Below are 27655 nucleotides of genomic sequence, written 5' to 3' on the forward strand. Positions count from 1 at the left end.
TTTCCCACAGGCAGAGAAGACATTTGGAATGATGAACTCTGCCCGGTCCTGGCTACCAGAAAGGGAGAAGTAAAAGCAGACAAAGTCTAGGATGGCCTTCTCAGCAGAATGGGAGGCATGGCAATGAGAGGAAGACTGGAGTAAAGAAAAATCACTTATGAAATTCCTTTTAAGGAAAGCAATAAGCACTTGATGGTGAGAAACACCATGTACTGGGTGAAGACCCTGATTCTAAATCAGCCTCTGCCGTTAACCAGTCAAGCAACCTTTGGCCAAATCATATCACTTTTCTTGCCTCAACTATTTCCTCAACTGCAGGATAGGATGGGTGTGAACTCTATTTTAGAGAATTTCTCACCATGGGATTCTTGGTCTGCCCCATTATTCCTCCCCCTTCAAAGAAGAAAGCCAAGTATTATAATTCAAACACTACATCAGGACAGAATCTGCCCAGGGAACTTGACGTTTTGCAAGGTTGTCCTGAGAGAGACTCAACAGGAATCTGACCTGCAAATCTGGGGAATGAGGAACCCTTCTCCTGGACCCCAGGAACCCTGGCTGCACTTACTTTCCTCTGAAGAGTGTCCCTGGCCCAGGAAAAGAGGGACGTAGGGACACCCTGCAGCCCCACCAGCTCAAGCTCTAGGACCCACCACCTTCTTGTTCAGGACGCCCTCCCTGGGCCATAGCCATGAGTCCGAGGCCTGCCACAGCCTCAGCACTGGAGCTGAGGGACTGCACTACTGCATGAACCAAGCAGGCTGTCCCCCCTCTACAGCTTCTCCTCTCTGCTGTGAGCTCTACCTGCTCCTGGATTCAAGCTCTCCATGAAAGTCAAGGTGCCATGGCTGCGTCTGAAAGAGCCATTTTATGAGTATATTAAAGAAAAATCCTCTGTAAGCACAGAGTCCTTAGTCTTAGTGCTTGTTTATGAATTGTATTAGGCGGAACGATCTGATTGCTCAACCATCGGCAGTGTAAAAGGTCAGCTATGTGACTTCTGAGCAGACGAGGGAAAGGAATCCTTCCAGTTCCTGGAACAGTCCTTTCCATATCACTGCCATTCTCCTCTTCAACTATGAAACTTGGACTTAAGAGTTAAAGTGAAGTCACTCAGTTGTGTCCAACTCTTCGTGATCCCATGGACTATAGCCTACAAGGTTCCTCCATCCATGGGATTCTCCAGGCAAGAATACTGGAGTGGGGTGCCATTTCCTTCTCCAGGAGATCTTCCCGACCCAGGGATTGAACCTGGGTCTCCCGCATTGCAAGCAGACGATTTTACTATCTGAGCCACCAGGGAAGCTCAACCTAAAAGTTAAGGGTTTAGGTAAGTGGTTAAGATGCATTAGAATCACAGGATGAGCTTTTAAAAGATTTTTAAAATATTGAGTCCAGTGGTTTATTGCTAGCAACTACAATTAAATCAGTGTAGTGTAGGTACCAAGCATGGAGTGCATATGTGCCGGTGCTCAGTTGCTCAGTCGTGTCCTAGTCTTGTGAACCCATAGATGGTAGCCCGCCAGGCTCTTCTGTCCATGGAATTTCCCAGGCAAAAATACTGAAGTGGGTTGCCATTTTCTCCTCCAGGGATTGAACCCTCTCACATACCTGCACATGCACAAAACTATCTTGGAAAAGATTGGCAATTTCTACTAAAACTGTTCATATATGTGTCCTATTACTCCACAATTCTACTCTTCGGGATCTAACCAACAGAAATGAATATATTATATGCTCCACCAAAAGACATGTAAAAGAATGCTCATAGCACTATTCAATATTCATAATCAACCAAAATGAGAAACCAAAATGTACGTGAATAAGTAAATAGTGGCATATTCACATAGAATACAAAACAGCGATGAGAGTTAATGAACTACAGCTACACGTAACATGAAATAATTTCAGAAATACAGATTGAAATACTGATTGAAAGAAACCAGACACACAGAAGACTTTATACTACTTGATGTCATTTATATAAAGATCAAAAACAAGCAACACTAACCTGCAGTGTTAGAAGTCAGACAGTGATTACCTTTGTTGGAGGGTGGTGATGGGATGGGAGTGAGAGAGGAGTTTCCGGAGAGCCAACAATGTTATTTCTCGCTGAGTGCTACTGAAGTTTAGCAGTGAAAAACTCATTGAGCTATATACCTATGACAGGTGCACTTTTTTGTACGTGTTCATATGTAAGTAAAAAGAATTAACAAAAACAAAAAGCTCCCCAAGTGATTTTAATGTGCAGTTTATGTTGAGAACCACTAAAATAGGTCTCAAGGCAACTATCACTGTCAAAAAGATAATGAATCAATCACTTCCATATACATTAACTAATTACCAATTGTTAACAGCTAACATGTATTGAACGCTTATTCTGTACCAGGAACAGTTCTAAATTCTCTTCAGTTAGAAACTCATTCAATTCTCTTAATAATTCAACAGCCTAGATATTATCTTTATTTTACATTTGAGAAAATTTTGGCACAGAGAGGTTAGCTAACTCACTTAATGCTAAAAAGCTAGTAAGGAGTGAAAGGTTTTCAGGTGTTCTGGATACAGACAGAAATAAGGTGATGCACATATCTGCCCTTATGGAGCTTACAAACATATTTAATTTGCTCTCTACTCAAACCAAAACATATCCAGTGAGCACCTATTCTCAGTAGCCTGCCAAGAAGCAAACCTAAATTCTCTTCAGCCTCTCTAAAATGAAGATTTTATCAAGAAAAGCCTCTGATTAAGGGAGTGGGTTTGAATATACGCAACCAAACAACAAAGATCAAGCACAAGCAATGCAATTTAGGAAATCACATGCAGAAAAGAGCTCAAATGTTAAGTATTGTGATTTCTAATCTAGAAGTTCCAGGTTCCTCCTCACCACTGTGAGAGATTCACCATCATCTAAATTACATCTCACCTTCTTTGTTCCCCTCTACCTTCCAGGAAACAATCATTATGGCCGAAGGTGGGTTTCACCACCAGTGACTCTATAATTCGCTCAAAAACCTGTACACACAAAATTAGGGCTTCATGGGGCAATTATTGTTGCCAGCTGCGGCTGTTACTAAATAACAGGTGAAGTCCAAGGTCCCAAGAAAAACCTGCAGGTGGATCACAGACAATATATCCTTCCCTCTTCTACTTTCATCTCTTCCCCTCACTCCACTCCGGTCAACTCTCAAAACAAAAAGCTGCCAGGTGTTACTCCCAGGGAATTAAGGCTGGCAATCATATCCACTAATTAAGCATCCAGATTTCCCCATAGAGTAGAAATGGCAGAGGTCAAAAGGAATGTAAAATATTGTCAGGACTCAAGAGCCAAACCAGAAAGTAACTCTAGGGTCAGGACACAGGAGATAGCTGTTAGAGGAGCATGAAATTGAGGGGGAAAGAAATGTTTATTAGATTTCACTTAGCAAATGATGACTCTGGGGTAGTAGGAAAAAGCTATGATCTTGGATGGAGACCCTCTGACACTAATCAGCCTGGTAAACTTGTAAAGTCTTGCTACCTCATTAATCTCAGTCTCCTCCCCTCCAAATTACGGGGGAAGGGAAGTAACTGGATTTCTGAGTGGGATGCTGCAGGCAACCCAAACTACTCTTCTGGCAGCTGCACTTCTGGGAGAATAGTTGTCGGGCTGAGGAAGAGAGCTTGTCCCAGAAGCAGAGGAGCCAGCAGGCACGGCCACCAGGTACCCAATCTACAAACGCAGATCATGTCCGGGGCGCATTTTTTTGGTTTCAGAGACCCAGTCTTCAGGGGTGAGGAGTTCAAGACAAAGTCCTCGCTACCCACTCTGCTGGCCTGACTTGCGCTATACGTCTCCCTCCCGCAAAAAAAAAAAAAGTCCTTGGGAACCTGCACACCCTGCTCACAGTCCTCGCCTGCAAACCCAACACGCCCTAACAACAAGGACAGGTGCTTACGCGGAGACCACCTTCCCGTTCAGGATTTCCGCCGGCGCCATGACCTTTAAAAGTCCGCCGCTCACAATGGACACCGACAAAATCGAGGTTCGACTCTCTCCACTGCTGCGCGGGACAGCTCAACACACGTGTCTAGCGACCGCGCAGGCCTACACTTCTACTGCGCCTGCGTCCCCGCCTCCACACGCAACGGAGGAGAATGCGCGTGCGCAGTCCAGACGGACGGAGGACCCTTAGGCCGCTTAGAGCTGAGGAGTAGAGGGTTTGAAGTGCAGCGGGAATTTGAGGGACCTCTGTGTAGACTGGCTGGAGGACATGATTGGCTGCTGGAAGGATTTTTTTTTTCCCAGAATGCGCCATCGTGTGGGCGGGGATCCAGCTGAACTGGGAATCTGCCTAGAATCCAGACCTTAGGGGGCGGAGTCGAGGCACAGGTTAGCGGGAGACCAGTTTGGCGGGCGCGGGAGGGCAGCGCCGGCTAAGGGCGTGGAATCTCTGCTGTACGATTCTTACAGGGTTCCCGCGTAGGGAGCTTGGAGGCGCCGGGCTGGCTTGCAGCGGGTAGACCTGCGGAATGTGGGGCGGCGTCCTGCGTTCTCGTACCGCCCCCGCCCCCGTCCTTTCCCCCCCACCCCCACCCCGGCGTGGTCAGACTGGGGTCGCGGTCCCCACCCTGATACTGAATCGGAGAGTCTGGGTGGCGCCCCTGACTGCTTTTCAAGTCTTCTCAGGCGAATCTGATGCTTGGCCAAGGTTGAAGCCCAGCCCGCTGTTTCAGACCCGCGTAGCTGGAGCGCCGTGTTGGCTCCCTCAGGGTCCGGGTAACCCCCAGGACAACCATTGCAGGGAGGGTGGTCAGCTTTGCAAGTCTAGGTTTTATCAGATGCCCCCACACAGATCTGGGGTTGGAGAAAGGACATGAACCTTGCAGAACTGTATGGCCTTGTGACCTCAAGGGCGGACACTCTTGGAAAGCAACTGGGATGTTTATAAGGACGAGTCCTGCAAGTTTCTGATTGGTTCCAGAATCGTCCCACAGATACTAAAGTCCGCAAGTGCTGAAGTCCGTTATAAAAAAACAGCGTAGTGTTTACCGAAGCACATACTCCTGTGTAAATTACATCATCTGTAGATTACTGATACCGTGTAAATGCTATATAAATAGGTGCTGGTATGCTGCAAATTCAAATTTTGCCTTTGGGCACTTAATGGAACTTTTAAAATTTTTGACCAGGCTTGGCTGACTGAGCAGGTGGAACCCAAAGATACTAGAGGGCCAACTATATAATAACCTAAAAAATGTAAGGACCCCTGAAGGCATACTGTTACGTTATGTTCCATGTGAACAACAGATTAAGAGAAAAATATGTTCCCTGTAAATTATGGGTAGTGAAAGTTTTGTGTTTATAATGCAAAATAGATATTGACTGCAACTGTCTGGTTTGCTGAGAAAGATGACATATACCCCGAATTGCAGATTGAGAAATAGAATTTGAAGGATAACTTTCAATAGGGACCAAACCTGATTGTTTAAAATATGTTGCCTTTGCCACTTTAACAGCCTGGTTTTCAACTATGATATCTCTGTGTGACCTGTACAATTCATTCACTGAGCAAATAGTTATTGAGTGGCTACTGTGTCAACAACAGAGAGACACTGCTCTAGGTGCTAGGGATACCACAGTGAACCAATTAATTCCCCATCCCCCACCCCCACTTCCCAGCTAATATTCTGGGAGTCAATGGTCAAAGAAATATGTACTCTAATTTTACATATTAAGAAATACCATGTTTTACCAATAGACAAGCTAAAAGGATACGGAGTGGTGGTGGGAGGCAGGAGAGTGCTGTTTTAGAAATGTGTTAAGAGGAAATTCCCTCTGGGGAATCTGAGGTGCGGAAACCTGAATAAAGAGAGGAAGTTAGGGTATAAGAGAAAAAACCAAGAATTTGGTTTGATCAACTGAAAAGGTGAAGTTCCATTACTGAGCTGAAATAAGTTTTAGATGCATCTTAAATGTCTGATATTTATATAAATGAGATCTGCGATATTTGAATCCATGAAATTCGAAGTGTGCCCAAGACAGGAATGAGTGTAGGTAGAGAGATGACTGAAGACTGATACCTAGGACACTTCAGTGTTTAGAATTCAAGGAGATATGAAGAGAAACCAGGAAGGAATACTGAAAAGAGTCCAGCGTGTTATGAGAAAAACTTTGAGAGCATGCAGCCTTAGAAGACAAGAAAGTGTTTCACAGGAAAAGAGGTAACATTCTTCCAAATATATTGCAGGTTGGTCAAATGAGATAAAGCTGAGAATGGATCATTTCACAGAGAATAAAAAGATAAAATATTTTTATTAAAATGCTGTTAATGGCAGTTGCTTGAAAAAATATATCCTTTCTGCAGAAGTACCATTTTTACAAAAATACTGAGGGTTATTTGAGAATATCTATCAAAACTTTAATGTGGGCTTTCTTTAATCTTGTAAGTCCACTTCTAGAAATTTACCCTAGGGTAATAAGTACATGTATACACAAAGATATATGTATAAGAGTGTTCCTCACAGCATCAATGTCAATAGCAAAAAGCAAATCTCCATCAGGATGGATGAAGTTGTTAAGCAATGGATATACATCTATAGATGCTGTGTAAGATAGCTTTCACAAATTATTAAATCATCAAGGCAGGTTATCCAGTAAAATGTTTAATATGATTTCTATTAATATTTTCAAAGCAGACTGTCTCCGATTACGTTATCAAAATGACCCCTCACTTAGCTACTTGTTACTATCACGATAGCCTATTTTATTCACAGCATTTATCACTATCTAAAATGATTTCATTTATTTATATAGTTGTTTGCTATCTTTTCTTTTTCCACCAGAATTAGCTTTATTAGAAATTTCCTGTCTTTTTCATGGTTATGTTTCTGATGCTTAGGGATGTAATTTTTAAAATCTAGTTTTAGAGGAAAAAAAGGATATTTCTAATTTTCCTGGTTTAGTTATTAACTCTTACTCTCATACTTATTAATACTACTTATTTTAGCCCTACCTCATTTTTATTCACACTAGGATTACCTGTGTAGATTTTTTAAAATATTTATGCTTAGACTCCACAGTAGACCAATTAAGTCAGAACTTGGGGTAGTGTCAGAGTATCAGTATTTTATGAAGTTGTCTTTGAGATTTTAATGGGTGGACAGGGCTGAGAACCACTAGATTAGATGATATTTGAAGTATAAATGTAGTGATTCTAATATCAAGAATACATAATAGGGACATGCTTTCTTAGAATACCAGTTTTTCAAACAAGGCATATTTTGCTTTTACTGTGTTCCATAGTAGATGGAGTCATCATTTTTCTCCTCCTTTCAAAGTACTTCTTTGTTTATTAGGTGTAGGTGTTTGACCTATTCCAAGAATTTCACAAAAGAAAAACCCAAAATATGAATTTCACCTTTGCTGGAATATTTACTTTTGGTGGGATTACTTTCCTAAGAGTTTGCTAAGTTCTCTCATGCTTGATGAAGCCACTTTATGTTTTTCACTTCATTAATTAGGAAAATAAAGACTCACAGGCCTTACTTTATCACTTTAGGAGGTCCCTTTGCTATTCCCTTGACCTCTGTGATGCGTTGACCTAGCAACAGCTCCTTTGATGTACAAACATTCTTTTGGCAAATAGTGCAGGGCAGTCCCTCATATTGAACAATTCAGATTTCTTCTGGGAACCGAACTTGGAATTGGAATTTTCTCTTGTGCCTGATATGGTAAACATTTATGGTTTTTACTTTCTACTAAATGAAGCATAGCATACTGTATTTTTCTAATGTGAATATTGATAAATCTTATGAATGTTGTAAAAGAATTCAGTAGTTATGTACAGACCTAAAATCATAGAATAATTGTGTCATATGGCTGTATTTTATTTTTCACTTGAAACGTCTATTATATTTTTATTATATTTTTGTAAGGTAAATTTGGAAGAACAGTATTATCACTTATATGAGTTAACTTTGTATTTAAGAGTGGTGTTTTGTGTTGTTTTTTTTTTTCCTGTTGGGTTTTTTAGTTGTTCAAACTGTATTTTGGGGGCCTAGTATGTTCAAGCTGGTTTTAGAAAAGGCAGAGGAACCAGAGATCAAATTGCCAACATCTGTTGGATTATGGAAAAAGCAAGAGAGTTCCAGAAAAACATCTATTTCTGCTTTATTGACTATGCCAAAGCCTTTGACTATGTGGATCATAATAAACTGTGGAAAATTCTGAAAGAGATGGGAATATCAGACCACTGGACCTGCCTCTTGAGAAATCTATATGCAGGTCAGGAAGCAACAGTTAGAACTGGACATGGAACAACAGACTGGTTCCAAATAGGAAAAGGAGTTCGTCAAGGCTGTATATTGTCAGCCTGCTTATTTAACTTATATGCAGAGTACAGCATGAGAAACACTGGACTGGAAGAAGCACAAGCTGGAATCAAGATTGCTGGGAGAAATATCAATAACCTCAGATATGCAGATGACACCACCCTTATGGCAGAAAGTGAAGAGGAACTCAAAAGCCTCTTGATGAAAGTGAAAGAGGAGAGTGAAAAAGTTGGCTTAAAGCTCAACATTCAGAAAACGAAGATCATGGCATCTGGTCCCATCACTTCATGGGAAATAGATGGGGAAACAGTGGAAACAGTGTCAGACTTTATTTTGGGGGGCTCCAAAATCACTGCAGATGGTGATTGCAGCCATGAAATTAAAAGACGCTTACTCCTTGGAAGGAAAGTTATGACCAACCTAGATAGTATATTCAAAAGCAGAGACATTACTTTGCCAACAAAGGTACAGACGTTTTTCCAAGGCTATGGTTTTTCCAGTGGTCATGTATGGATGTGAGAGTTGGACTGTGAAGAAAGTTGAGTGCTGAAGAATTGATGCTTTTGAACTGTGGTGTTGCAGAAGACTCTTGAGAGTCCCTTGGACTGCAAGGAGATCCAACCAGTCCATTCTAAAGGAGATCAGTCCTGGGTGTTCATTGGAAGGACTGATGCTGAAGCTGAAACTCCAATACTTGGGCCACCTCATGCGAAGAGTTGACTCATTGGAAAAGACTCTGATGCTGGGAGGGACTGGGGGCAGGAGGAGAAGGGGACGACAGAGGATGAGATGGCTGGATGGCATCACCGACTCGATGGATGTGAGTTTGGGTGAACTCCAGGAGTTGGTGATGGACAAGGAGGCCTGGTGTGCTGTGATTCACGGGGTTGCAAAAAGTCGGACGCGACTGAGCTGAACTGAACTGAGTATGGAATGATAAAGATAAACCAGAAATAAATTCTGCTCTTAATGTAGCTTTAATATAGTAGGAGAGATCAGATTTTTACCTCATACAATATTGAATGACATAACAATCAAAGGAAATGCATAGATCATATACTCTTAAGAATTAGGAAGAGAGAGAGATTATTCTCACCTTGCATGAATCAAGGAAGGAGATGGTACTTGAGATACTGTAAGATCAGTTCATGCTTCTGGGAATATATTTTGGCCCACATAGTACCTTGTTTCTTAGAAGCAATATAAATGAAACTCGTAAGTTGTTTTTAATAGAGCGTAAGATTCATAAAATGGTAAAGAAATTTAAAAAAAAAGCAGAGGATAGGATTCTTAAGAAAACCTTTGTCTCCAGTATGATCCTTGTTCCAGGACTGAGGAGCAGTTTATTCCTTATTCCTCCTTTTCAGTTCACCAAAACTCAAGTGAGTTCAGTTCAGTTGCTCAGACGTGTCCAACTCTTTGCGACACCATGGACTGCAACAAGCCAGGCCTCCCTGTCCATCGCCAACTCCCAGAGTTTACTCAAACTCACGTCCATTGAGTCGCTGATGCCATCCAGCCATCTCATCCTCTGTCGTCCCCTTCTCCTCCTGCCTTCAATCTTTCCCAGCATCAGGGTCTTTTCCAATGAATCAGTTCTTTCCATCAGGTGGCTAAAGTATTGGAGTTTCAGCTTCAACATCAGTCCTTCCAGTGAATATTCAGGATGGACTGCTTGGATCTCCTTGCAGTCCAAGGGACTCTCAAGAGTCTTCTCCAACACCACAGTTCCAGCTTGTGCTTCTTCCAGCCCAGCGTTTCTAATGATGTACTCTGCATATAAGTTAAATAAGCAGCGTGACAATATATAGCCTTGACATACTCCTTTCCCTATTTGGAACCAGTCTGTTGTTCCATGTCCAATTCAAACTGTTGCTTCCTGACCTGCCTACAGATTTCTCAAGAGGCAGGTCAGGTGGTCTGGTATTCCCATAGAAGAATTTTCCAGAGTTTGTTGTGGTCCACACAGTCAAAGGCTTTTACATAGTCAATAAAGCAGAAGTAAATGTTTTTCTGGAACTCTCTTGCTTTTTCGATGATCCAACGGATGTTGGCAATTTGATCTCTGGTTCCCCTGCCTTTTCTAAATCCATCTTGAACATCTGGAAGTTCATGGTTCACATACTGTTGAAGCCTGGCTTGGAGAATTTTGAGCATTACTTTGCTAGCTTGTGAGATGAGTGCAATTGTGTGATAGTTTGAGCATTCTTTGGCATTGCCTTTCTTTGGGATTGGAATGAAAACTGACCTTTTCCAGTCCTGTGGCCCCTGCTGAGTTTTCCAAATTTGCTGGCATATTGAGTGCAGCACTTGCACAGCATCATCTTTTAGGATTTAAAATAGTTCAACTGGAATTCCATCACTTCCATTAGCTTTGTTCGTAGTGATGCTTCCTAAGGGCCACTTGACTTCGCATTCCAGGATGTCTGGCTCTAGGTTGATGATCACACCATCACAATTATCTGGGTCTTGAAGGTCTTTTTTTGTATAGTTCTGTGTATTCTTTCCATCTCTTCTTAATATCTTCTGTTTCTGTTAGGTCCATACCATTTCTGTCCTTTATTGTGCCCATCTTTGTGTGAAATGTTCCCTTGGTATCTCTAATTTCCTTGAAGAAATATCTAGACTTTCTAATTCTATTGTTTGCCTCTATTTCTTTGCACTGATCACTGAGGAAGGCGTTCTTTAAGTCTATTCTTTGGTTCTTAGAAAAGGAATTGATATAGTAATGATTTTAAGTATCGAATAATTAAAATGAGGAAGAGACTAAAGTTTCATTAGAGATATTTGTTCTTTAATAATTGTCTTCAGTATTAATAAATGTGGAATAAGTAATAGAGGAATTTAAAAATAGATTTCCAGGGTTAGTAAAGAAAACCAGGGTTTCATACTTTCAGCTCAATATTCTTCAGCTCACACCCTCCTGATATTTTTTGTTCTGGAACTGTTCCATTTTCTGGGAGATACCACCAGCAAAGGAAACTCATATCCTATTTGCATGCAGCCTTCTCGGTGCACAGTTTCTAAATGCCACATTCCCCCCACTAGAGTTCATTCTCTGATCTTAAAAAAGAAATCTCCATCTTATTGCTTAATAAAATATATGGATAATAATTTGGAAGGTGTCTTTCTTCTATTTCTCTTGTTGGAAAGAAAGATAATACATGAATTGAACTGGGTAGGGAAAATGGATTTAAGGCAGTATTGAGTTCTTAGGAAATTGAATTTATAAAATTCATAATGTGAGGTTACATTCTATGTTTCTCTGGGACAGAAAGAGCACTATGAGCTATCACATGTTACATTAACTCATTTTAGACACTAGCTTTTGACTGAATCTTGAGGGATATAGTTATATTTCCTATAGACTCAGAAATTGAAAATGAAGGAAATTTGCAAGTCAGGTATCTAAAGATACGATTCACAAGTAGCATTTAAGTATGATATAAGTGCATTTGTGTATATCAGCAGGCTATTTTCAACCAGTTGTAATTTAAGCACTGTTTTGATACTGCCTTTAGAAACTAGATTTGTCTTATCTCCAAGCTACAGGTTCAGCGGGCAGCTTCTTCTGAGGTCTGGCTAAACTACAAGGATCTGACGTGGAACCTTAGCAGAGACATTGTTGTGGATGCTGGCCAGACCTCAGCATCTTTTCCTGACCACTCTATGAAAACTCTTCTTGGAAGCACCTTGGTTCACCATTAGTAGATCTTGTTCATGCTCCTTTTATCTCCAGCATGTCAAGCCCTGTCCAGTTTTTAAACCACTCAAATCCAGGGAAGCTGGCTACTGCCCAAAGCAAAGGACCCCTCAAGGCTAAGCCGTTGGAAGTCAAACATGTATCAGCTTACACATCTCGGAAAAATAGCTCAGGGGTGAGTTGTACTCTGGCATTTATTTAATTTTTTCTGTTCTCAGGAGGAAGAGGTAAAACAGCCTCTTGCACAAGCAAGAGCTAGCAGAAAGGAAAATTCAGTTCTGTTTGCCCCCTTGCCTGTGGAGCACCCTTCCAATGCATGACTCAAGACATGAGTCAAAGATCTCACTTCCAGTTCCTGACTTAACTCTAGAACAAGGAGCAATGAAATTTCTGAATCTAAAGGAACCTCAAAGTGAATTTTACTTATTTTTGCCTTTTTGGTGATTCTGATATTTCACCAAGGCCCACAGTCCCAAAACAATATAAAAATAGACTATAAAGGGCCTCTGAGTTAATTTGATCCAACCCTATCATTTTGCAGATTAGCAAACTGAACACTGGAAAGAGGCCACAGAGATTTAAGGGCAGAACTGAGTAGTCTGACTCTCATCACCTTTTTGTTGTCCCATATTACCCCCTTGATATACAGCCTTGTTTTATTAGGACTGGACCCTGATGAGACTGTTTCTGGAAATTAAATACCCTCTTGGGTCAGATGATATTTTTAAGACCATTAGACAGATCCATCTATTCTTTAGCTTGTAACTCCTAGGAGATGAAGTCTGAGCTGTGGGGTAAGGATGGGGGCTTAGGGGACTGGTTTATTTCCATCCCCTATTGTCTTTAAATGAGAATAATTAACCTAGTTTCTTCCCTAGGAAAGGAAATGTATTACATTAAAAGTAAATAAGTCAACAGATGAATGAATAAAGAAAATGTGATACATGTATTCTTTAGAAGAATATTCTTCAGCCTTTAAAAAAAAGGAAATCCTGCCATCTTCAACAACATAGATGAACCTGCAAGACATTCTTACTTAGTGAAATAAGCCGAACAAAGACTAATACTACATGATCTCACTTATACGTAAAATCTAAAACAAACTTACAGAAACAGAGAGTGGAATGGTGATTTACTGAGGTGGTGGAAAGGAAATGAGGAGATGTTGGTTAAAGGGGACATTATTTTTGCAAGATAAATAAGTTCTGGAGATCTAATGTTCAGCGATGTGACTATATATATATATAATTAATAATACTGTATTGTATACTTGAAACTGCCAACAGTTTAGATTTTAAATGTTCTCATCACAAAAGAAAATGGTAACTGTGTGAGGTGATGGATATGTTAATTAGCTTGCTGTAAAGATTATTTCACAATGTATACAAATATCAAAACATTGTCACATACTTTATATATAATTTTAATTTTCAACTATACCTCTAGGAAGATGGGGAAAAGAAGTAACTGATACAATGAAGAAGGACATTATTCTACAATCTCTAACTCCTTTCAAGTGCATAAATGCTCATAAATACCTCTGGGAATATAAAAAATTGTTTTATCATTTTCTACAAATTTTAACAACATAAAATATATATTTAAATATTGGTACATTATGAAGTTTATAATAATAAAATTGTCTTATTATCAGCATGTCCTCATTTAACTATGAACTTTATTTTAAATCAATTATAAAACAAAATGAGTTTGCAACAAGTAAGTTCAAAAATAGCATGTTTTCAAAAAAAAAAAAATAGTATGCTTTCTTTGGGACTGTGTGTGTGTGTTTGCTCAGTTGTGTATGACTCTTTGCAATCCCATGGACTGTAGCCCACCACGCTCTTCTGTCCATGGGATTCTCTCAGCAAGGATACTGGAGTAGCATGCCATATCCTACTCCAAGGGGATCTTCCCAACCCAAGGATCAAACCCATTTCTTACAGCTCCTTCATTGACAGGTGGAGGCAGATTCTTTATCACTAGCGCCACCTGGGAGTGAAGTGAAGTGAAGTCAAAGTCGCTCAGTCGTCTCCGACTGTTTGAGACCCCAGGGACTATACAGTCCATGGAGTTCTCCAGGCCAGAATACTGGAGTGCGTAGCCTTTTCCTTCTCCAGGGGATCTTCCCAACCCAGGGATCGAACCCAGGGATCGAACCAAGATCTCCCGCATTGCAGGCAGGTTCTTTACCAGCTGAGCTGTGTGGGAAACCAGTGCCACCTGGGAAGCCCTACGGAAAAGTATAGAGACTAACACATTTCCCTCCAAATTTGCTTTAGTTGTTCTTTTAAGAAAATAAAACGTCACTCATAAAATTGAAGACCATTTTGTAACCTCTCATCCTTCTCCAGTCTTGGGTTGCATGCATGCGTGCATGCTGAGTCACTTCAGTTGTGTCCAACTCTTTGCCACCCTATGGACTGTAGCATGCCAGGCTCCTCTATCCATGGGATTCTCCAGGCAAGAATACTGGAGTGGGTTGCCATGCCCTTCTCCAAGGGATTTTCCCAACTCAGGGATCGAACCTGCATCTCTTATGTCTTGTGCATTGGCAAGTGCGTTCTACACTAGCGCCACCTGGAAAGCCCCTCTTGGGGTGGGTAATATAAATAAATTTAACAGTAGAATCAGACATCAGCCAGTAAGAATCTTTGCCACTCTTAGCTCTAGGGCAGGTCCTGGGGCCTCTGCTGCTGAGCATTAGTCATCTTGGTGAAGGGAAGTGAGTGGATCCAGGGTCTGGGGTGGTGAGAGATGAGGGTGTTAGGGTAGCTACCATTACAAGTCTAGGTGAAAGTACTGCTGGACCATCCTGGACCTTTTTTTTTTTTTTCTTCTTCTTTTCAGAGATAATTTCTGAAGTAAGTGTATAGCCTTTGTGTCCATGTTTTTAATGTTTAGATATATGTGAATGCTTCTTATATTGTTTTGGCCATTTAAAAAATTACATTAATGATATTCTACTAAACCTAACTTTCTACCTTGCTATTTGCACTCAGTCTTTTTGTTATTCAGTTGTTCAGTTGTGTCCAACTCTTTGCAATCCCATGGACTGTAGCACGCTAGGCTTCCCTGTCCTTCACTATCTCCCAGAGCTTGCTCAAACTCATGTCCATTGAGTTAGTGATGCCATCCAACCATCTCATCATCTGCCGTCCTTTGATGTCTTTTTGTCCTCCTGCCTTCAATCTTTCCCAGCATTAGGGTCTTTTCCAGTGAGTCAGCTCTTTGCATCAGGTGACTAAAGTATTGGAGCTTCAGCTTGCATCAGTCCTCCCAATGAATATTCAGGGTTGATAGTCCAAGGGACTCTCAAGAGTCTTCTGCAACACCACAGTTCAATAGCATCAATTCTTTGGCGCTCAGCCTTATATGGGTGTTTTCTGTTTGTTTTTTGGTAGTCTTTCTTTTTTTTTGTTTAATGGACTTTTAAAAAAAATTGGAGTATAGCTGCTTTATGATGCTGTGTTAGTTTCTTTGTATAATGAAGTGAATCAGCTATACATATTCGTATATCCCCTCTGTCTTGGACCTTCCTTGCACCTTCTGCTCCTGCCATCCCATTCATCTAAGTCACCACACAGAGCTCCCAAGCTTAGCTCACTGCTATACAGCAGGTTCCCGCTAGCTATCTACTTTATACATGGCTGTGGACACATGTCAATCCCAATCTCTCAATTCATCCCCTGCCCTGCCAGTGTCCATGCATCTGTTTTCTATGTCTGTGTCTCTATTCCTGCCCTGAAAATAGATTTATGTTTTTGAGAGAAGTTTTTTTTATTCATATGAATTTAGTCTGTGCATGATAATTCCTGCATAGAATTCCAATACAAATTATATTAATATATCAATTTTTATACATTTTAATTTTTTATTACATAAGCAAGCTTCGGCGAGCTTCATATACAGCATCCCTCCTTGTTCATTTCTTCTAAACTATGAAATAAGAAAAGAATTTGAAAGAACTTGTCTATAAAACTTAATTGCAGGTTGAATATTTCTTATTTTTATAAATTAAAAGCCTAATGAAACATAATGGTTACTGTTTTTTCTTTTTTTTATTGGTGTTTGAAATCTTAGCAATATTGTGATATGTTAAGAACTTAGCACATTTTAATCAATTTGCTCTTTTGTTTTATATCTCAGGTACATTGTCAAGTTAATCATGCTTAGTTCATGGTACAATATCATCTTTCTGTACAGGGCTCCTCTTGCTTTACTTTTTCTCCATCTCCATTTCTGTCTCATCTAATACATTTGCTGTATGTCTTTGGATATAGAGGCATCTTTTAAAAATATGTAGTTTTGTTTTGTGAATGGATTTTTTAAAAATATACATAGGAAAGAACTATAAAATGTATATGCACAGGTTAGGTAATAAAACAAATACCTATAAACCCACCACCCAATATCTTAAAACACTCCAATACCTTCGAAGTGTCCTCTTTGCCCCTTACTAACTGAATCCCTTTATTCCTACCTACACTTAAAAATAGTGGCTATTATGAGTTTTGTGTCAATCATTCTCTTGCTTTTCTTCCAAGTTTTAGCACTTATATAAGAATCCCTAATAAATATTAATTTTATGTTTAAAAGTTTACTTAATGTAATTATACTATTTCTGTCTTTTTGTTACTTCTTTCACTTCATGAGATTTGTGTCACTTTGTGTGCATTCAGTAATGATTCTATTGTATGAATACACCATAAATTACCCATTAAATCTTTCTTGAAATGTGGGTTGTTTTCAGTTTTTGCTCTTTCAAGTAACATTGATAATCTTTGCTTTTAACTGGAAAGTTTAGTCTGTTTACATTTATTGATATTATTGATTATTTGGATGTCTTTCTATCAGCGTATGTATAATCTACTTGTCCTATTATCTTGTTTCCTTTTCTCTCCTATCATACACAAAACTGATTGTTTTGTTTTGTTGTATTGCATTTATTTCTTTTTTTCTCATTATTATTTTTTCTACAAGTTTAAGAGTTATATGCTGTATGACTATTGTTTTAATAGTATATTAGTGATTTTAAAATATATAATCAGCAAAGTTAACAGTTTTTATGGTTACTCTTGAGAAATCTGAATATTTTATTATAATGCTTTAAACTATTTTTATCCTCTCAGTCTATATGCTTTTATTTTGTCCTGCACTGGTTCTATTCTTTATTTTCAACCCCATAAATCACAGTTTTAAAATTAATGTTTGTGTAATTATGCTCACATAATATTTACTGTTATTTTTTATTCACTTTTCTTTCTTGTATCTCAGACTTTGTGAGTTCATTTTCTTTCTTTAAAATTCTCTTAAGTAAGGGCCTGTTGGTGGTAAATTCAATTTTTGTCTAAAATGTGTTTATTTTACTCTTAATCTTGGAACATAATTTAAGTAGAAATTCTGGTTGGCACTTACCTTATATCTTTGATTTGAACAAGTAGTCCTGTCTTAGCCACTATTTTGAAATTTGAAAGTGTGCTTTTGGCTAACCAAGCCATATAGGAATTAGTGGAAAGTTTAAGATGCAGCCCAGTTGCAGAGATGTGAAAATCTGTGCCTTTTATACTCAGTGAAGGATGATGTATTTTTTATTAGTATATTACAGATGTCATTTTGCTGTTTCTCAACTTCTGTTGCTATTGAGAAGTTGCTCACCTGTCTAATTGCTATTTCTTTGTAATTATGTCCTTTCTATTATCTGTTTTTTAGATCCCTTTGATATTCTGTAGTTTCATTATGAGTGTGTTGGTAAAGAAATTTTTTTGATTTACTTTTCTTGGCACTTGCTGGACCACTTAGATTAGTATCTTTCAACAATTCTGTAAAATGATCAAAGCATTATTTCTTCAAATATTGCCTCTTCATCATTCTATAGAATATAGCCTTCTTGGACGCCAAACAGACATATGATAGACCTTTTCATTTTAATCTCTCTGCCTTAAACTCTCTTTCTCCATTTATTTGTTCCTGTATGCTCAAAAATTTCCTTCATATTTGAGTTCACTTGTTCCTCAGCTGTGTCTGATTTGCTTTTCAATGTGTTCGTTTAGTTTTCAAATTAAAGTTATTCTTTTTATTTCAAAAAGTTGTTTTTCCAAAATGTTTTCCAATGTTAATTCTTTGTGGTATCTTGTGACTTAGTCATATTTTCAAAAGTTCTCTTTATTTTTTAAAAACATTTAAATATAGTCATTTTGTATTCTCTTTTTCAGATCTGCATTCCTAGTATCTTGGTAAGAATAAAATTTTAAAAACTGATAACTTTAGAAAAATGCATTTTGTTCCTTTAATACAATAAGTACCATGTAATACATTTATATACTTTTTAGGGATTTAGATTAATATATTTTACTTGGTTTCATTTGAATCATATAAACTTTGTTCTTAACCAGTTATGCTAATTAAATTTAGAATATTATATATACTCTTTTGGTAAGAGGAGGAGATATTGTAATACAGATAAATCTCCCTAATTTTTACTCTCAGTAAAGAGTGAAAGAAACACAAAATTGATGTTGATTTACTGAAATCAGATTAAAAAAAATTTGTATAAGATATAAGCATAGGAATTTACTTATAATAAAAATAAAACAAATACTGGTAAATCTTTCACCAGTGACCTTATAACAGTTTAAGGCTCTGTAAAGGCTTTATTAAGTGTGAATTAAAATTTTCTGACATTTTGTGTATGTTTTCTTTCCTATACTCTCAGAAATTATGTTTATTAGATGTGCTGCATTTACTCATGGCAGGTATTATAAGTTGTTAGGTAAGAATTTTTAGAGAAATGTAAAGTAGACTTTTTTTTTTTGTAAAGTAGATTTTTAAGTTAACATGTTACTTCCTACTTTTTGAGACCTATTTCATTTGTTAGGATACCACCTCAAAATGAATATTTTAAAGTTGTATTTTAGAGTTATTTATTTGAGTTTGTGAGCTAAAACAGTGCAGTTTTTATTATAGGGTGCATGTTTAGCTGATTAATTTGACATTTCTTTTTGTAGGCTTGTCTTAATCCACCTCTTGAAGTGGTTCCCACCAGGAACCCAGTCAAGTGCAACAAAAGGGCAGCTGATTCAGTCCATCCTGACCTTGCTGGTTTGTTGGTGAAAAACAAGAATCTTTTAGCTGAGGTATATGGATTACTTGAAAATAAAACACCATGGGAAGTTATATCCTCTGTAGGGAGCGAAACATTCTGATAAAAGTCTCTAAGTATTATCTAAACTCAGTTTTGCTTTTTTTCCCTCAGTACCGAACCCTTTTATCACTGAGGGGCACTAATGTAGATCCAAATCTATCTTTTACCAGAGAAATCCCTTTGGAGATGTTACATATTGCTGCTTTTGAGTGACTACTGAATGACGTAGGAACTGCCATGCTCAAAATGTACATAATAATAATCTGCGTATGCATGCTCAGTTGTGTCCGACTCATTGTGACCCCAGGGGCTGTAGACCACTAGGCTTCTCTGTCCATGGAATTTCCCAGACAAGAATACTGGAGTGGGGTGCCATTTTCTACTCCAGGGTATCCTCCCAACTCAGGGATTGAACCTGTGTCTCTTATGTCTCCTGAACTGGCAGGCAGATTCTTTACCACTGTGCCACCTGGGAAGATAATAGGTAAGGATGAGTTCTCACTTTCAGTAAAGTGCCAAATGGCAAATATCTACTAATCTTATTAAATACTTGATGAAACATCTGAGTAGTATCAACAGATGAAAAAGAAACCACATTTGTAAGAAGTACCTTGACTTGGATACATTTGATACCCTGCAATGAACTAAAGGATACTTGTAGGAATTTTTTAGCTGAACTCTAGTACTCCAGTGTTCTTGCCTGGAGAATCCCAGGGACCGGGGAGCCTGGTGGGCTGCCGTCTATGGGGTCACACAGAGTTGGACATGACTGAAGTGACTTAGCAGCAGCAGCAGCAGTACCCTAAAATATTTGTTGCAAGAGATTGGTAATCAAGATTGGAATCCCAAGGCTGTTGTCATTGTTAAAGGTAACATAATGTGGCTGCGAGTCCATATTGCCTCTTTGGTTACCTTTAAGTAAAATGTTCTGAGTGCTGATATTGTGGGACATTGAATAATGCCTTTTGAATAAGTAGCTATCTGTCGTTTCTATATTGGTTTGCTTGGGCTGCCGTAATAAAGTGCCATGGCCTGGCTGGCTTAGTTAACAGAAATTTACTTTTTCATAATTCTGGAGGCGAGAAGTCCAATATAAGATGTCAACAGGGCTAGTTTCTTCTTCTTTTTAATGTTTCCCCCAGCTTTATTGCCATGTAACTGACATAACATTGTGTAAATTTAAGATGTGCAGTATGGTGATTTGACATACATATGTGTTGTGAAATGATTACCCCAATAAGGTTGGTTAATAACATCCATCACCTCACATAATTACTTTTTTTTTTTTTCATGGTAAGATGGTTAGTTTCTTCTGAGGCCTCTCTCCTGGACTTGTAGATGGTCATCTGTTTTCTGTGTCCTAACTTGGTCACTGTGTCCAGGGGTTCATGTGTATGTCTAATTCATAAAGAACCTTTAAACAGATTTAAAGAAAATATGTAAGCTATTCATATAGAATTTCCAAGTACTTCTTAAAAACAATTTTTTACATGTACACAAAGCATTTGGTACCTATACATAGTTTTTGTTTGTCAAAGGTTCTACAAGGTCTACAAAGGTTCTAAAGGTTCTACAAGGCCTCATTGTGAATTGATTTTAGATACTGTATACATGAAAAAGTATTTCATAGCTCATATTGGCATTTTCTAAATTTAATAAAAATCAGTGACAATTTAACTCCAAGCTTTTTTTAAAAAAAAAAAAAACAAACAACAATTCCCTGGTGGTCCAGTGGTTAGTACTCCATACTCTCCTGCCAAGGGTCTGAGTTCAGTCCCTGGTCAGGGAACTAAAGTATTACAAGCTGTACAGCCAAAAGAAAAAGAAAAGAAAAAAAACTTCAAAAAATAAAATAAATAAAATAAAAAACAAAATTTAAAAAAGTATATTGATTACAATAGAATACCTTCAGCTTGAGTCATCTTTCCCTTTCCCAATAACCTATTATTTAATTTTATAGTAACACAGTTGTCTTGATGAGACAATTTTTCTATTCATGCATACATTTAAGTCTTTCTGTTATAATTATCTCTTTGTGGGACATACAGAAATAATTACCATGTGTTTCTGTCCAATAATGGAGAAACAGGTGCAAAAAGCTATATTTAGAAAAAGGCAGATACAGAAGGGATAAATATTAAAGAATTCAGTTGGTAATTGGATTGTCTAGTTTAGGGAATACAATATTGAGCTAAAACTCTTGCATAGTGCTAAGTAGGCTGCTGTAGTAATAAAAGTTAAACAGGAATTCCCTGGTGATCCAGTGGTTAGGACTTGGCACTTCCATTGCAGGAGGCCTGGGTTAGATCCCTGGTCTCAGAACTAAGATCCCAAGAGCAGTGAGGCTCATCCAAGGAAAAAAAAAAGTCTAACAATTTGTTTAAAAAAAAAATTACTGATAATATGTATAATAAGGCCTACTGTCTTAAATTTAAGATAAAATTAATGTGTTTTGCCAGTATTTTTAATTTGATTTTCAAGGAAACTTCTATTTGTGAGGGCAATATGACTGCTTTTTGCAGATATTTTTCTTCCCTTAGTGTAGTAACAAGGCAAATAATATAAACCTGGTAAATGCACCAGTTCTGGAGGGGGTGAATGGAGGCAATATGAATTTTGCAGCTAAAGAAAAAATCATGAGAACCGGTTATTATTAATTTTAGTTGAACTTTTTATTTAGATAATTATAGATTCATTTGCAGTTTTAAGAAATAATACAAAGATATTCTTTGTAAACTTTTCACAGTTTCTCCCAAATTTTGAAAAACTGTAAATGTAACAGCCTATATATTGACATTGATGCAATACAATCCACCAGTATTATTCAGGTTTCCCCACTTTTACTTGTACTTGTTTGTGGGTATTATGTTCTAAACAGTCAGTCAAAATACTGAACAATTAGTTTTAACAGCACAAAGATTGCCATTTGATATGCACATCCACTTCCTTACCATCCAAACTCCTGGCAACCACTAATCTCTTCACCATTTCTAAAATGCTGTCATTTCAAAAATGTTATATACCGGAAAAAAAAAGTTATATACTGAAAAGCTAAACATATTACCATGTGACTCAACAGTTACACTCCTAGGTAGAAACACAAGAGAATTAGAAATATATTCACATAAAAACTTGTAAATGAATGTTCATTATAGCATTTTCTGTAAAACCAAAAAGTAGACACAACACAAATATCCATTGATGAGTAAATATGCAAAATATGGTATATCCATATAGTAGAATATTATTTAGCCATGAAAAGGAATGAAGTACTAACTGATGCTCCAACATAGATGAACCTTGAAAACACTATGCTAAGTGAAAAAAAAAGCCAGTCACAAGAGACAGCATATTATGTGATTCCCTTTATATAAAATGTCCAGGATAGGCAAATCCATAGAAACAGAGAACAGATTAGTGGTTGCCAAGGGCTGGGTTGGAGGTAACTACTATTGGGTATGGGATTTCTTTAAGGGATAATGAAAATGTTCTGGAATTAGATCATGGTGATGGTTGCACAACTGTGAATATACTAAAAACTGAATTGTATACTAACTATAAAGGGTGAATTTTACAGTGTGTGGATTATATCTCAATTTAAAAAGTAAAAAAAAGTTCAATATGGCTACACAACTCTATAAATGTACCGAAAACCATTCAGCTGTGTACTTTAAATGGATAAATCTATGAATTATACACCAATAAAGCTGTTTTTTAAATGTTTTGCAAATAGAATCATGCATATACAACCTTTTTAGATTGGCTTGTTTCACTCGGCATAATTTCCTGGAGATTTGTTTAGGCTGTTGTATCAATAGTTTGGTCCTTTTTATTGCTGAGATTATGGTATGTATATACCACAGTTTGTTTAACCATTCACTTGTTGACAAATACCTGGATAACTTCCGGTTTTTTAGCTATCAAAAGTAAAGTTGCTATGAACATTCATGTACAGATTTTTGTGTGAACATAATTTTTCATTTCTCTGGGATAAGGGCCCCAAAATACAATAGCTGGGTCGTGTGGTATTTGCATATTTAGTTTTATAAGCAACTGCCAAACAATTTTCCAGAGTATCTGGACCATTCTTTCTTCCTACCAGCAACATATAAGTGATCCAGTTTCTTTGCATCCTCACCAGATCTGGCGTTGTCCCTGTTTTGTATTTTATATATTTTAATATTAATACATGGGGAGTGTTATTGCACTGTGGCTTTTATTTGCATATCCTTAATGGCTGGTGATGTTGAATCTATTTTTATGTGCTTGTTTGCCATCCATATATCCTTTCTGGTAAAATTTCTGTTCAAGTCTTTTGCCCATTTTTTAAGATCAGATTGTTTTCTGAGAATTTAGAGTTCTTTATATTAATATATTTTAGATATAAATCCTTTGTTGACAGTTTTTATCAACAAGCTCTATCTGAGTTTTGGGGTACCTAAATTTCGTTAAGTTCTAAATATATTTCAGGTTTCATTATGTCCAAATCCAACATCAAACTTATAAAAAAATTGGATTCTTTAACATAAACAATAACAGGCATACCTCTTTTATTGTGTTCCACTTTATTTCACCTCACAGATTCTGTGTTTTTTTTATAAATCAAAGGTCTCTGGCAGCCTTGCATTGAGCAGCTCTGTCAGGGCTCTTTTTCCACCAGCAACTGCTCACTTTGTGCCTCTGTGTCACATTTTGGTAACTCTTGCAATATTTCAGACTCTTTCATTGTTTTATTTGTTGTGTTGATCTGTGATCAGTGATTTTTGATGTTACTATTGTAATTGTTTTGGGGCACCATGAACTGTACCCATATAAGATAGTTAGCTTAGTTGGTAAATATTGGGAGTTTTGACTGCTCCATCTACCTGCCGTTCCCCATCTCTCTTCCTCTTCTCTGGCTTCCCTATTCTCTGAGACACAACAATATTAAAATTAGGCCAATTTATAACCTTACAATCACATGTAAGTGTTAAAGTGGAAGAAAGAGTTGTAGATCTCTCACTTTAAATCAAAAGCTAGAAATGATTAAGCTCAGTGAGGAAAGCAAGTCAAAACCTGAGATAGGTTGAAAGCTAGGCCTCTTGCCCCAAACTGTCAGCTTAGTTGTTGAATATTGAATGCAAAGGAAAAGTTCTTGAAAGAAATTAAAAGTGCTCTTACAGTGAACACACAAACGATAAGAAAGTGAAACAGCTTTATTGCTGATATGGATAAAGTCCTTGTGATCTGCAGAGAGATCAAATCAGCCCCAGCATTCCCTTATGCCAGAACCTAATCCAGAGCAAGGCCCCAACTCTCTTCAGTTCTAGGAAGGCTGAGAGAAGTAAGGAAGCTGCAGAAGAAAAGTTGAAAGCTAGCAGAGGTTGGTTCATAGGTTTAAGGAAAAAGCTGTTTCCATTACGTAAAGATACAAGGTGAAGCAGCAAGTGCTGACATAGTAGCTGCAATAAGATCCAGACCATCTGGCTAAGGTCAAAATGAAGGTGGCCACACTAAACAACAGATTTTCAATGTAGACAAAACAGCCTCTTGTTGAAAGAAGATGCCATCTAGGGCTTTCATAGCTAGAGAGGAGAAGTTGGTTTCTGGCTTCAAAGCTTCAAAGGACAGGCTGACTCTCTGGTTAGAGGCTAATGCAGCTGGTGACTTTCATTTGAAGACAATGATCAATCCCAGTCTTAGAACCCTTGAGAATTATTCTAAATCTACTTTGCTTGTGCTCTGTAAATTGAACAACAAAACCTGGATAACAGCACATTTGTTTACAACATGGGGTAACTGAGTGTTTTAAACCTGCTGTTGAGTTTTACTGTTGAGAGAAAAAAAGAGTCATTTCAAAATATTATTGCTCTTGGTCACCCAAGAGCTCTGATGGAGATGTACAATGAGGTTAAATTTGTTTCCATACCTGCTAATTCAGTCTCCATGGATCAGTGGTCTATCGTATCTCTGAGGTATGCCTGTAAGGCAAGAGTGGTGTTTTTGTTTTCTTTTGTAATTCATAAAGTCATGACTTTTTAATCAAAATATTTCTCAATCACAGTTTTTCATTATACAAGCTGTAATTTTTTCAGACTTTCCTGAATATTCCACTACATGTATCAAACTATCTTTTTAAAAAAATTTTATTATAGTTAATTTACAATGTTGGGTTAATTTCAGGTGTACAGCAAAGTGGATCAGTTATACATGTGTCTACTCTTTTTTAGATTATTTTCCTATATAGGTCATTATAGAATATTGATTAGAGGTCCCTGTGCTATACAGTAGGTCCTTATTATCTATTTTCTATATAGTAGTGTGTATATGTCAGATTCAGTCTCCCAATTTATCCCTCTCCTCCTTATCCCTTGGGAACCATAAGTTTAATGCTGATGAGATTAAAATTATTTATTCCAAATCCTTTGTGTCAATTTGATATGATTTTTTAAATTAATTAATTTATTTTTGGCAATGCTGGGTCTTTTGTTGCTGCGCACAGGCTTTCTCTAGTTGTGGCTCACAGGCTTTATCACCTCGCAGCATTTTGGGGATCTTCTCAGACCAGGAATCAAACCCATGTCCCCTGCATTGCAAGACAGATTCTTAACCACTGGACCACCAGGGAAGCCCTAATAAGTTTTTTTTAATGTATTTAATATTGGAATCTACTGTTAGGAGATTCAAAAATCCTCATTTTGTTGTATAATGTATAATTTAAATGCTCATAATGATTTAAAATCATGGATTTTCTAAAACCAAAATTATAAATGACCTTAAAATAACACTTTCCTTTTCTCATTAGCTAAGAAATCTTCGAAACAAACTTTTCATAAAAGAAACTTCATTGCAAGAGATGAAGAGTGAGCTAGAAACTTACAAAGAAAATAATGTGCAACAGTCATTCCAGATAATGTCCCTGAAAGACGATATCAAAGGCTTAGAGGAACTTATTGCTTCTCTAACCAGAATTAAATCTTTGAAAAACACCAGTATTCAGAGTCTTGAAAGAGGCAACTGGGATCTAACTGAAAGAATTACAGAACTAGAAAATCTTCTAAGGTAGGGAATTTTCTAGTTTGTTTTCAAAATTTCATTCATTTTTCATAAGCTTGCAAATATTATATGAACTTCATATTCCTGACTGATCACAGAATTTAAATCTAATAAAATTTAACATGCCTGACTCAAAATTAAATTTTTAATTGAGATATAATTTCCATTTCATTAAAATTCACCCTTTTGCAGCATACAATTTAGTAGTTTTTAGTATATTCACAAGGTTGTACAAGCATCACACACTCTAATTCTAGAACACTTTCATCAACCCCTAAAAAAATCCATGTCTACTAGTAGTTACTCCCCAATCCACTCTCTCCAGTTTCTGACAACCAGCAGTCTACGTCTTTCTCTTTGGGCTTGCCTTTTCTGGACATTTCATATGAATGAAATGTTACAATATATGGCCTCTGTGTCTAACTTCTTTAATTTAGCACAATGTTTTCAAGATACATCAATGTTTAGCCTGAATCAGTACTTAATTTTTTTATGACTGAATAATTTCTGTTACAAGGTTATACCACATTTTGTTTGTCCATTCATCAGTTGATGGAACATTGGGCTGCTTCCTTTGCAAGGGACTTTATGAATGAGCTGCTATGTACATTGTTGTGTGAACTCTTACATGACTGTAAGTTTTATTTCTCTTAGTTAAATGCCTTAGGAGTAGAATCGCTGGGTTGTAAAGTAACTCTTCCCTGGTGGCCTAGAGGTTAAAGCAGTCTGCCTGTAACGCGGGAGATCTGGGTTCAATCCCTGGGTCAGGAAGATCCCCTGGAGAAGGAAATGGCAATCCATTCCAGTATTCTTGACTGGAGAATCCCATGGATGGAGGAGCCTGGTGGGCTACAGTCCATGGGGTCCCAAAGAGTCAGACACGACTGAGCGACTTCACATCACATGACATGACAAAGTAACTCTATGTTTAACTTTTTGAGGTTACTTCTGAGGGACTTCCAGGCTGTTTTCCAAAAAGTTTTGATGAAGCTTACCTTTTTTTTCTTTTGTCATTTTGTGTCTTTGGTGTTATAGCAAAGAAACCTAATCTCGTATCACAAAGATTTACACATGTTTTATTTTAATAGTTACTGTTTTAATACTTAAAACTGTATCTTTGATCCATTTTGACTGTTTGTTCATTTATTTTTGGCTGGCTGGTTCTTCACTGCTGTGTGCAGGCTTACTCTAGTTGCAGTGAGCAGAGGCTACTCTCTAGTTGCGATGTGTGGGCTTCTCTTTGTGGTGGCTTTTCTTGTAGGTATGTGGGCTTCAGTAGTTGTGGCTTATGGGCTCAATTGTTGTGGCACACAGGCTGAGTTGCCCCATGGCAAATGGAATCTTCTCAGACCAGAGGTCAAACCTGTGTCCCCTGAATTGGCAGGTGGATTCTTAACCACTGGACCACCAGGGAAGTCCCCACCATTTTCTTTTAGATTAATCAAGTTTTTATTACTATTTTT

At 37.8% G+C, this 27655-nt stretch overlaps 2 protein-coding genes across 6 annotated transcripts in view; one reads left to right on the forward strand and one right to left on the reverse strand.

The window, feature by feature from the left end:
• Window positions 1-4120, reverse strand: part of MTHFD1 (methylenetetrahydrofolate dehydrogenase, cyclohydrolase and formyltetrahydrofolate synthetase 1) — a 60602-nt gene extending 56482 nt beyond the window's left edge. For both annotated transcript variants that reach the window (XM_025295369.3, XM_025295370.3), the window contains exon 1: window positions 3936-4120. In XM_025295369.3, coding sequence (XP_025151154.1) covers window positions 3936-3976 — 41 coding nt within the window. In that variant the 5' untranslated portion in view covers window positions 3977-4120. The remainder of the gene's footprint in view (window positions 1-3935) is intronic.
• A 197-nt stretch (window positions 4121-4317) lies between these two features.
• Window positions 4318-27655, forward strand: part of LOC102415205 (coiled-coil domain-containing protein 170) — a 38478-nt gene continuing 15140 nt past the window's right edge. For 2 of the 4 annotated variants that reach the window (XM_045162046.1, XM_044924856.2), the window contains exons 1-5: window positions 4318-6201; window positions 11857-12188; window positions 18229-18249; window positions 19021-19149; window positions 25942-26198. In XM_045162046.1, coding sequence (XP_045017981.1) covers window positions 12051-12188; window positions 18229-18249; window positions 19021-19149; window positions 25942-26198 — 545 coding nt within the window. In that variant the 5' untranslated portion in view covers window positions 4318-6201; window positions 11857-12050. The remainder of the gene's footprint in view (window positions 6202-11856; window positions 12189-18228; window positions 18250-19020; window positions 19150-25941; window positions 26199-27655) is intronic. The other 2 variants (XM_044924857.2, XM_044924858.2) reach the window with 2 other exon arrangements.

This window comes from Bubalus bubalis, chromosome 11, assembly GCF_019923935.1.
Source record: "Bubalus bubalis isolate 160015118507 breed Murrah chromosome 11, NDDB_SH_1, whole genome shotgun sequence".
Taxonomy (NCBI): domain Eukaryota; kingdom Metazoa; phylum Chordata; class Mammalia; order Artiodactyla; family Bovidae; genus Bubalus; species Bubalus bubalis.